Source organism: Parasteatoda tepidariorum, chromosome 2 (assembly GCF_982258835.1).
Source record: "Parasteatoda tepidariorum strain Cologne lab strain chromosome 2, Ptep-v5.0, whole genome shotgun sequence".
NCBI lineage: Eukaryota > Metazoa > Arthropoda > Arachnida > Araneae > Theridiidae > Parasteatoda > Parasteatoda tepidariorum.
In genome coordinates this window covers 65,208,784-65,220,978 of record NC_141756.1, presented here as the reverse complement: position 1 = coordinate 65,220,978, position 12,195 = coordinate 65,208,784, and the positions used below count along the sequence as shown (strand labels likewise).

The window sequence follows — 12,195 nt, the reverse complement described above, 5'->3', positions numbered from 1 at the left end:
TGACAGAGATTGAAAGAATGAACTCCAGAAGGAAAAATGGTGATGCATTGGATGACAAAGTGAGTTTCTAAAAACGTGACATTTTAACGGCGTCATTTGTTACAGTTTTCGTTCGAAATAAAAGTATTCACAGTCTGTATACAATCTATACGCATTCTGGTATTTGCGTGAAAGTTTGTGGAGCTAAACGAAATAACTCACATCTAGCCACATGTATTTATTTATTTGTTTTTAAAATTGCATGAAAAGCTATTTAGTGAAAAGAAAAAGGCTTTTAGCGTCACATGCATTTATTATTTGAGTTTTGTGGCAGTACATTAGTGATTACACTGTAAAAAATAACTGTAAATTCCTCAAAGGAAAAAAAAAATTTTTTTTGCAAAAGAAAAAAAAAAAAAAAAAAAAAAAAACTGTCTGAAGAAAAATACATATTTTCCCGTTTTTAATCGTGAAAATTTTCTTTTTTTAGAAATTTCCGTATATAAGCTGTTTTTCACAAAAAAGTTTTTCTCTGTTTTTCACCCTCCTTCTTAATGGATTAAAACTATCAATTCAAATTCTAGTTCTTGCCATTCAATTTTGCTAACCGTAAGATAACTTTATCTTTCTTCAAATCATTTTACGATAATTTTATAAACTTGCTCTTACTAAAATTATTTTATGGCTTGGAACATCATATAAATAAAATTGTGATTCAACTTCATTGTTGAATTTATACTCTACCTGATTATTTTCTGTCTTTAGATAGAACTTTTCGGAAAGTTTAACTGCCAGACATTTTTATATGGTCGGGCCACTATAGTTTTAAACATTTTTGTAATTAAATATGATTACAATAAGTAAGACTTTTAAGATCAAGACAGTTTAAGATATTTTCCTTCATTACCAAACACGAGAGCTGTTGTATCTCCCAGGACTGAGCTCGCGCCTCTTGATGAGGTAACCGGGGTTCGAATCCCGACGTTGTCTGATTATGCGAATGCCGCTCTTGGCTCGCGCTGACCTCAATGCTGACATAGTTGTTTACAGAAGTATTTTATTTGATAAAAAAAATGGAGTTTTTCTTTTAAAATAAGACAGTTTGTTTTTTTGAAATATCATTGCATATCCCCTTAAAAAATTGACATCTGTTTTTAATTAACAGTATTTTTTGATAAAATAAAAGATTTTATACTGGCACACCAGCTGATAGTTTTTTTCTGTAAATTAAACAGATTATTTTTTACTGTGTAAGGATTAAAGTTTTGTCATTACATTTATTTCTATCAACATTCATTATAGGGAAATGCCGCAGAAAAATAATTTGAGTAATTATAAAATTTTTGGGAGTAATTAAACTCTTAAGAAAATGATGAGGCTTCCGAATAAAAATTTAAGTACTAATCTTAAAAAAGTAATTAAATCTCCAAAATATGATGTGAGAATCTAAGCTCCTAAAATTAAATTCATGAAGCAATTCAAGTAAAATAAAAAAAAATAAATAAATTTTGTCCGATCTGAAACGAAGCACATAGGGCCCATCGCTATCGATTGATGTGGTAAAAATTTTTGATAGTGATAGAAATTTCTAACGGAAGGGTACATCGAAAGGGTAATCTACTAAAAAACATAGTTTTTAATATTCCATTGTTTTCTTCTATTTAGTTTCGTGTCTGTTGTTTTGTTATGCCAGAAAGTGATCAAAATTTCGATTAGCGATAAAAAGAACAACATATTTTGCTTGCACAATTTGGGAAGCAATATTGTAATTTGTATTGGCATCAGGACCAGACCTCCAATTGAAATTTTAGTTCTCTTCTAATTTGAAAAAGGTAAAAATGTTCATTGACAATAAATTCTATTTAGCAAAAAAAAAAAAAAAAAAAAAGACGAAATCTGCTTGAAACTTTCAAAAAAGGTTGAATTGCTAACAGGATTTGAGCTACAGAAGAATTTGAAAGCCTTGGGTTGTCGAATTATGTAGCAAACTTTGATTTCAAGATTATATCTTTACAGACACAAAAGTGAGTTTAAATAAAACTTAGTACTTCATAAAAATAATCAAAAGCAAAATAAACAGTGCTAAACATTAACAGAAACATTACTGACATATAAATGATTCATAAGAAATATTGATAAAGTGTAAAAAAAAAAAGACTTACTTTATTGCAGTAATTTGGATCAATGTTAGAGATAGTAAAGAGTTCCTCTAATCCTGCTGTGTTACCTTCCTCTACAGCCGAGAACAAAGCTTCTACTACGAAATTTCCATCTTGCTGTAAACAAAAAGTTATTTTATTTTAACTATTTTACTAAAAAATACTATTTCTACATTTTATTTACATGAGTTTGCACGGAGTAATTGATGATATTCTCTGAAAAATTGGCTCTACCTTTAACCTTAATATCACACGCAGAAGAAAAAATTCTAGCCAAACTACCATACTTGTATGGTAAAGACATTTCAAGAGAAAGAAACCATGCATATGGTAATTAAAATAAAACATACTGAATTTAAATCATTCATTTGGTAGTATTACCGTTTTCGATGGTAGCAATTTGTTGAAAAAGCTTGTTTTCAGAATTATAGTTTTTATTACCAAACACTTAACAAAAAATACAAAACGGAAAAGAAAATTTAACCAAATAAATGGTTTTTATGCCATGATCTAAAGTATTGGGATAAAACTATTAAAATATTCTTCAAAACAGTCACTCATTTTATAATTTATTTGGTAATTTTGACTTTCTTTGTGATGTCTGTGCCTCTCCCCAAAAAGAATGGTAATAATCTGTTTACACTATACGGTTTATTGAAACGGTTTGGGAAATGAATATAATATTTTTAATATATATACTTTTCTACTCAATACATATATACTCAATATATATATATATATATATATGTATATTATGAAAGAAAAATACAGATTCGAAATTAAAGATGCGATAATTTGAATGTTAAAAATCAAAAAACCTTTTGCCTTTTTGAAAAAATTTCATTAATTTTTTATTTTAATCAAGGTGTTTTCAAAACTCAAGCAGTCCAAAGACATATTTAAGAACTAAAGACTAAACTCTTTTACAAGTAGTAAAAAATATTATAATTATTTTTCCTTGAGGAAAAGTTAGAAACTTGCTATAATTTAATTTTATTAAGAAGAGAGCACGAACAAAAAGCATTTTTTTACATCGAAAACATGCATATATGGAGTAAAAATACGTAAGTTGCTGTTATCTTTCAATTTTCTAGACGAATTGATATTTTTCCTATTATTAAAAAATAATTAAGTTATTGTTAGCTGACAAAGCACTGAATTCATCGTGAATGTAGTACATTTTTCTTTACCTGCAGGCACTAAGCCGAACAAAGTTGTGCAGATTTAAATTCCATAATTATATTTATAAAAAAAATTCTTTTTTAAATTTCTGCTTTTTTGGTAATTTCAGGAAATGCTATACAAAAATCTTAAATTTCACGAGAGAGATTTTTCAATACCTTTTTTATTTCCTTTTTAAATAAATAACTAAAATTGATAATTTTGATAACTGAGGAGATGGAGCGTTCGCTCTTAATGAAGTAAGCCAAGTTCAAATCCAAGCGGTGGCAGGTTGATATGAATACTGCTCCAGGTTCGCACCGTCTACAGCAATGACGTAAAATTTCCTCGGTGGAAGACGGATCATGGGTTAAAATTCCCTTGTCAACGGGCTAACAGTGAGAAGTTTTCGTGGTTTTCCTTCTCATGTGACACAAATGTAAGTTAATTCCATTAAAAAGTCTTCTACGAAGGCTAGTTTGTCCCACTACTAGATCCAGGAGTTCCCTTGTCTTCTGTATTGGGTTCAAAATTACAAAACTACAAATTTAAGCATTGCTAGTCAAAATTCAGAATAGGATCAGTTGTTCAAGGCCGGTTATAAACTAAAATAAAATATTTTAATTCTAACACTTTAAACTTTCCGAAAAATAGGATAACGTTGATTCGCACTTTGAGTTACAACACACTCGCTAGTTAGCTGAAACCTTAATAATATATTAAATGTTTCCATACAAATCAAATCGTGTAATCAAGTTAATTAAGTACGATAATATGGTTCAACTTAGCAAGCATATTTATTACGGTGAAGTATTTTGTTTAAAAATATAAAAACTGTCACATGCATATTTTTCAAAAGTCTTTTTGATTTTAATACTAAGAAAAGAGAAAACAAAATGAAACAAAAAGAACAAAACGTTCGAATAAAATTTTGTAAGAAAATTCCTTTGTTAAACGAAACACGTAAAATAACAACCTCAAGGATTTTAAAGGAATTCACAATGTGATTTGTTGCATACCTTGACAGTTACAAGCGTGAAAATAGACCTTTAAGACAGTGACAGATCATCAAGGTAAAATGCTAACAACGTGAGAATTTTACTCAAAAGTATTCATAGTGGATTTAAATAAACACTTATTAAAGAGATAGTTATGTTAATAAATTATTATGCAATGATAATACAAGAGATAGATTGGTCGTTTGAATATTTGCAGTTTTTTTTAATATATTTTAGTTTATAACGTATTGTAGTAATAGCTTTTTTAGAGCACAGTGAAAAAAATTCCGGTAAAATTACCGTACTGTATGGCAATGACATTTCTGGTAAAAAAAATAAACAATAAGAAAAAATCATGCTTCTGGTACTAAACCTAAAGTAAATGGTATTTAAATTATCCATTTTTTAATTTTTCTGTTCATATGGTAACTGTTAACCGGCACTTTTGGTTTTCAAAAATATAGTTCTTATTAACAAAGATTTAGCAAAAATACAAAACTGAAAAGTAAATTTAACGAAATAGACGGTTTTAATACCATGCTCTTAGAAATCATCATAAAATTACCGAATTCTGACACATTTACTAAACATTATTACATATTATAACCAACTTACTAATTAAACAACTTAGTTAATTTAACCAACATCATTACCGAAGTCATTATTACTTCGGTAAAAATTACCGAGGTTTTTGGGGTTTCTATAAAACCAGACACAATAAATTTAACCATATTCTGGTAGTTTTGACCATGCTTTTTTTTCGTAGTGCGTATTTAGTTTTTAGTATATTTAGTTGCACAGGTAATATGTTTTCTATGTAAATGTCAAAAGAACAAAAATTTAGAAAGCCGATTTGTATTCAATTATAGTTGAGGTTAGAAACTTTGGAATAAAAAAGTATTTCAATTTATAAGAATTAAACAAAATTCAAAACCTAAATGTAAAAACAATTATAAATAAAATTAAAATTATAACTTTGAAATTATCGAGTTGCCACCATTTAAACAATGATTGAAAAAAACCAAAAAAGTACTTACTTTCGGTATGTTTATTCAAATTATAAATTAAGTTCTTAAAAACAAAATAAATAATAGGTACTATTTCTTATGTATCAGAATGATTGTCCTTTTCAATGAATTTCAGAAACCACCAATTTGAAAATTTCCATTTTAAAAGCAATGTGAAGTATTCTTCTTTATATATTTTTCACCTTCCTTAACACAATAAAAAATCGTATTCATTAAAAAACGCCATTTTAAAATCAAACAAAAAATACCCACTACATTCGAACTTCTTACTTTAAAACGTATTCCTCAAAATTAAACATTTCATCTTTTAAGGTGAAAAAATTGAAAACTAAAAAGAAAAATGAAAATTTTCAAGTAATATTATATTGAGAAATTAATTCTTTATAGTTTATGGTATTAAAATTAAGGAATTATCTTAACACAATTCGTTGATTACATCCCTACTTACTTCCATTTATAGCAAATAAATGGTATCATCTGTTTATTACGTTTCTGTTCGAAAATGAATCGTTATAAATAAGTCATTACTACGTGAGACTTACATCTCACACTGAGAAAAAAAGTATGGTCAAAACTTCCAGAGTATGGTAAAATTTACAGTGTTTCTGGATCCATGAGAACATCTAAAAGCTCGATAAGTTTCACCGAAGAGCTTATGTAATTATTTTGGTGAAATTAACCATAAAATATTGTTTTATAATATGCGATAAAATTTCATAAATGTGGTAAAATTTGGTATATAATGATTAGTTAGAGTATTGCATAAAAACCATTTATTCGGTTAAATTTTTCTTTTCAGTTTTGTATTTTTTACTAAATGTGTGGTAATAAGAACTATAATTTTGAAAACTAAAATTTCTAGTAAACCGCTACTATATGAACGGATAATACTGTATATTTTGTCTTTATTAACCAGAATAGTGATGTTTATTTTATTATTATTTTTTTTTGCAAATAATGTCTTCACCATAAAGTAGCGTAATTTTACAAAATTTTTTTTCTCCGCGCGGTGCAAATAAAATTCGAATCGAACAATCCATACGGTACAAATAAAAACCCCTTAAATCGGGCAATCATTAAGATAGCAAAGCAGTATGTTTCTTTTAAATGATTTAAAATAGCTATACATTTCTATCTAGTCACAAAAAATGACATTTTAAATGCACATGTTAAAAGCTTATTTTTAAAATCAAATATTACCTTGTTATGACAGTTCATTTTCCTGATTATGTAAATCCACTTTTCACTGACATTTTTGAGCTTATCATGTTTTAAATCAATTTTACTTATTTTAAAATATTATTCGGTTGTAAAGAAAAACACATAAACGCATTATCATCGTAATATGCTAGGTCGGAGATGATGGGAACATCATGGCGCAGTTAACTTTCTGCAGTAGGCAGAAGCTTGAAGGTCTCGAAGAGAATTATTTTTACCTCCACATTCCCGCCTACAAGTAAGGTCGCAAAATTAATTAACAAAGTACGAAAAAGATAAAGCTGTCGCGGTCATTTAAGTCTGATGGATAATTGCATAATAACAATCACCATTGTATCAATATAGTAAGTACCAATGCATGAATGGCAATTCAATTAATACATTAACGCATAAATGTATCTCGACATTTTGGCTTCACCAGAGTTAAAAACGATGAATTAGATCATTTATTTGAAAACGATAATAAATTAAAAAGCGATGGGTGATCTAGTTACGCCACTGATGTTTTTTTGTTTTGTTCATTGGTATGATGTTCTTTTTTGTTTTGCACTGTTATGTTTAAAATAATTAAAAGTTGTTAAGTTTTTAACGGCAGTATTGGCAGTTTTTTTTAAAAAAGAGTTGTGTTTTAATCAGTTCTAGTTCGTGTTTTAACAACCAGTAGATAACGAAAATAATGTAAAGAGAATTTAAATAATTCTAAAAGTAATTAAATGTAAATAACAGTGAAATAACGTAAAAAACTTTAAAAAATTCCGGATCAAACTACGGTACAAGGTGCAGCACTTTGAGTACATCATCTGTAAAATTTATTTAACTGTGAAATCCATTATGAAATGAAATTTTAAGCTGTAATATTTACAGTAATGTTTATTTAATTAGAGTGATTCAGTGATTTTTCTTTAATTTTTACTGTAAAATTTACGTTACATCAGATTTCTTGGATCGGTAAAAGTAAATTTTACCGGAAAAAAATACCAGCACCTTGAGTATCGGTACTTTTTACAGAAATTTGATCTGGAATTTTTTACAGTGTAAGCTAAAAAAGTTAAAAACAGTAAATTCTCCATTATTTTAAATTTCATTAAAAAAATATTTGAAATTTTAAAAATAAAATTTTCTTGCTTAACAAAAATAGATACCAATTTAAATAAGATGCCTTATTTGCTTGAAAACTTTGATAACTCGCCTGTAGGCTTAACTGTGGAGCATTAAGTACAAATATGGTAAACAAAAACAGGATTTGCAGAAAATTAATAAGTTTTAGTTTTGGGTTGAAATTCTAAAGTTATTTTAATATTTACATTTCAGTATATTGTTTTTCGTGCATAAATGAGTTTTAAATTTTTTGATCTGATAAATAAAAAATTAAATAAAGAATTAATATTAATTAAATAAATATATAATATTGTATATATATTAATTAATATATATTAATGCATATATATTATTGTGAGGTAAAAGTTTTCAGATTAAATTGATAAATAAAACAATTAATAAGGGAATTCAAGAACAACACAAAGTTAAACATCCAAAAAAGAGAAGACCAATAATTTTCAACGATGTTTACATTAAATTTTTTGCCTTCAAGATTAACGTATTTGAGGAAAATAAACTAATTCACATGATTATAAGTTGATGATTTTTATCAACAAGTTTTAATGCAAAATCGAAAAATCGAGACCGAATTTATGTTGTTGTAACCTACGATTTATCTAGGAGGGGGAGGAGGGGAATGTTCGGGAAGTTAAACGTTCTGATAACAAAGCATGAACTATCAGGGAAGATAAGCTTAGAAACATATATTTTCTTTCAATTAATATCAAAATTATTTAAGAAGGTCAGAGCAAAAAAAGATATAAAAATTTAGAAATTTGTTTTGCAGTTTTCAAAATATAATGCTGTTCTTTCTCTTAAAAATTTAAAAAAATCATGCTTATATATGAATTAGAATACGAAATTAGACTTAGTTTCATTTTTCTCCTGATGAACTTTTCGCATTTTCCCAAACTTAAAATTAAATATAGTTGCATCCCACTATAGTGAACCGTCTGTGCACCTAGCAACAAATCTGCTATAAACAATGGTTCACTATAACCAAAATCTTTGAGAAAAGATTTTTGATCATGTATAGATATTGCTGAAAAAATAATTGCCATAATAAATAATTTGCCTTATAAATATCTAAATAACGAAATATGCAGAGTCCCTTTACAGCGAAGTTTCCTCGCAGAAAATTTCTTTCCATTATAGCGAAATTTTAAATAGGGACTTTCAACAGATTCTTCATATAACGAAGAGGTTGTCGTTCCATAACGAATTTTTTAGACGTTTATCTTTTCAATTTTCAATTCTTCTTTATTTGTGTCTTTTTTAAACAAAATTGCATTTAATAGCTAGAATTTCTCGGCAATCAATTTGTTCTTCTAAATGCTTGTTTTTGGAACCTCTTGCATTATTACACACCTTAAACACACCGTTATAATTTGTATTACTTCATTCTTTAATTAAAAGTCATAATATTTTTTCTAACTTATCGCTTTGACCAAGTTTTTTTAAAACATTTATTTAAATATTCATAAAAAAAGAAATTTAGGTTACGTTATAAACGAACTAACGATTTTTATGCTGTTCTTGGTAAAAGTATGAAGTAACATTGGTTAAATAATAATTTGGGACCATTAAACACGTTCACTGCAACTGAGGGTTCATTATGTACAGGGTTCATTAAATTGTATTTCAAAAACATAAAAAGTTAACTTTTTGATACTTTGTTTAATTTGTTTTCTATTTTGACTTATATCATTTAAAATATAATAAAAAGAAGAAAACAAAACACGCAAACTTGAAATTCAATTTTTATTTTTATTTAAAAAAAATATAAATTTCACAATTGCTGATTAAAATTTGAAGTTTAAAAAATTAACAAAAATATATCTAAAACTGTTAATACCAAAGCATAATGTTTTCAGTATCATAAAAATTTAAGAACATCCGGTTGTGTTGGAAATGTTCTGAGAGAGGAATATTTAGAATAAAACGAAATAAAATAATTATTTGCCCTGTGCTATTCACATAAAAGGAGAGTATGTTGAATATTTTTTAAACGAAAATTAAAACATTTCAGGCTTTAAAAAGGAATTGGACTTGGGCTACACTTATATATCGCTTTCATAAGACCGGATATAATTTTTCTTTTGTTTATTCATTGTCAAGAGAAGAAGTATTACGAAATATAAATATCGAAATACCGGTAAATCATAATATATATCTTTACATCTAACATTTGTTCTTGAAAAATTCAAACGCATTCTTTTTCAGAGTTTGTTTCCATATCACTTAACTAGTTTCTGGAAAGAAAAACTATTCACTGAATTCAATTAAAATGTCTTCAAGATTAAATGCATTTTTCATTGCCATTTATTTTCATTACTTCAGTAATAAATAGTTACGCTTAAAATTTGATTTCATGAACAAAAGAAGACACTACTCTATTTTTAATCAAGGTTTGAATCTTAACTGTAGATTCAGAAAAATAATTACACGAAGCTATAAAGGCAGGCATACCAAACCAGTTTTCTTACAAGCGTCATATTGCTGATTAGAGCTCAAATAAAACGTAAATTTTTTTTTACAAGCTGATCACAGGACGTTGATTAATTTCCTAGCTAGAAAAATTTTGTTTTAAAATTTCCCCACCTCTCTAACAGTAATTCTTAATCTCATACAATTCCTTTAATATCAACCCCGTACGATTCTCTTGCACAATTACCTTATTCTTATTTTTCTACCTCTTAACTTTTAATTTCCTATTCTTTATCATTCTTAATCTAAGAATTTTAAATCAATTTAATTTGATTGTTCGTGATCCTAAACAATTCTTTTATTCTTAATCTATAAGAATCTCTTATTCTTTATCTCATACAATTCTCTTATTCATAATATTGATCTCTAATTCTTATTCCCATTCAATTCTTCCTATTTAATTACTTAAAATTAAAGTTCTAATGTTCTACAATTGCGTACTTTTCGATATTGTGCTATTTCAAAATAGCGAGATTTTTGTTCTAATTGATTGACATCTTAACGCCATTTTTTTATGCGAATTCATTACCTAAAATAATGTTGATTGACGTTCATTCAGATCTTTAAAGCCTATAACTGCAATTTGATTGTACTAAAAATACTGTTTAATTAAACAAAATAAGGATATCAAGAGAGTTTAAATTTAAGAAAAAGAACATGCTCCTATGCTGCATTCAAATTTTTTCATTTGAATTCCTTTTTTGCTATCTCATATCCTATTTACATTCCTTATCAGATTTGTAAATATTTAGATTTGTAAATTACTGTTCCTAATTCACCGAAATAACAGAATGTTTTGAATGATAAGAAAATTTTGCTGAACAAATTTATTTTTTATTTTTGATTAAATGTTTTGTAAAAATATTTCGTGAAAATTTGTAGACATATAAGAGTATTTTTGAGAAAGATGACACCAGTTCGAAGCTGCATTCTTATCGAAACGGAACTCAATCAATCAAATCTTTACGAATTGACTACGATTTGAACTACGGGTTCAAAACTACATTCTTTATTAGTACGTTTGATATTTTTTCATATTATTTTTTTTTTGTACGAAGCGATTTTCTGCCGATTATTTGGAAATTTTGAAAAAAAAAGCGTTTTTTGATGAACTTATGAACCTTCTTTGATGAACCGAATCATTAATTCTGTTTTCTTTTAATGATAAAAAATCAGTAAATTTTAAGAATTTTAGTTGCTTCTATAAATATTCTAATTTAAAGTCAAAATGCTGTTGTTGTGGACAAATACCAAACTTAGACTATCATGTCATTAGCTAATGAGCTTTCCGTACTTTTGAGGCAAAATTTCTGAGCGCACTGCTCTTGTGCAGGTGATTAGTATAGAAAAGTTGTCCAGAGTCATATAAACAACACAAGGGAAAGTCTATAAATTTAAAACGAAGCAAGTAGGCAGGCAAACTATCATTCCTGGTCAAAAGTTTAAGATTTCCAACTGGTGCAGTTCTCAAAAGATTAAGGACCAGATTATCTGCATGAAGAAGTACACTCCATTTCTTGCCATCTGCAGCACGTGTAAAGTCATACGTTTTAAGATTTCTAAATTTTCTTTTATTATCAACTTAATTGAGTGAAAAGTCAAACGCCTGTAAGGTTTTGGGATGATCGTTGTTCCTTTCTTTTCTAGAAAAATCTAAGTATTCCTTTTATAATTTTTTTTCCTTCCACCCTGACTTAAAAAATTGAAAGCACTTCGGAAAATGAGTGAAATTAATGCAGTGTTTTCTACATCTGAACACATTCTATAATAATGAAGTGTTTTCTTCATTAATGAAGTGTTTTCTCATCTTGTGTTTTCTACATTTTGTTCCCAACTTATTTAAGAAAACGAACCTTTTTTAGACTTTTGATTTGTCACATTGCCTAGTCGAAAAACATTTATCGAAATATGCTTAATTTTTTCCATGCTAGAGGGACCTAATTGCTTTTTTGAAATTGAATATTTGAAGACAAAAATTGAATAATTTTGATTACAGAGAGGGGAAAAACCAACGACAAATTAAACAAAACGTTAAAGCCGACAATTTCAATCGAGAGTTTAAAAATC

General features: G+C 27.4%; 1 protein-coding gene across 3 annotated transcripts in view; it reads right to left on the bottom strand.

Moving 5' to 3' along the window:
• Positions 1-12,195, bottom strand: part of LOC107437276 (death-associated protein kinase dapk-1) — a 101,331-nt gene that overhangs the window by 48,029 nt on the left and 41,107 nt on the right. For 2 of the 3 annotated variants that reach the window (XM_087157442.1, XM_087157443.1), the window contains exon 2: positions 2,142-2,255. In XM_087157442.1, coding sequence (XP_087013568.1) covers positions 2,142-2,255 — 114 coding nt within the window. Of the gene's footprint in view, positions 1-2,141; positions 2,256-6,525; positions 6,687-12,195 lie in introns of those variants that run through there. The other variant, XM_087157444.1, reaches the window with a different exon arrangement.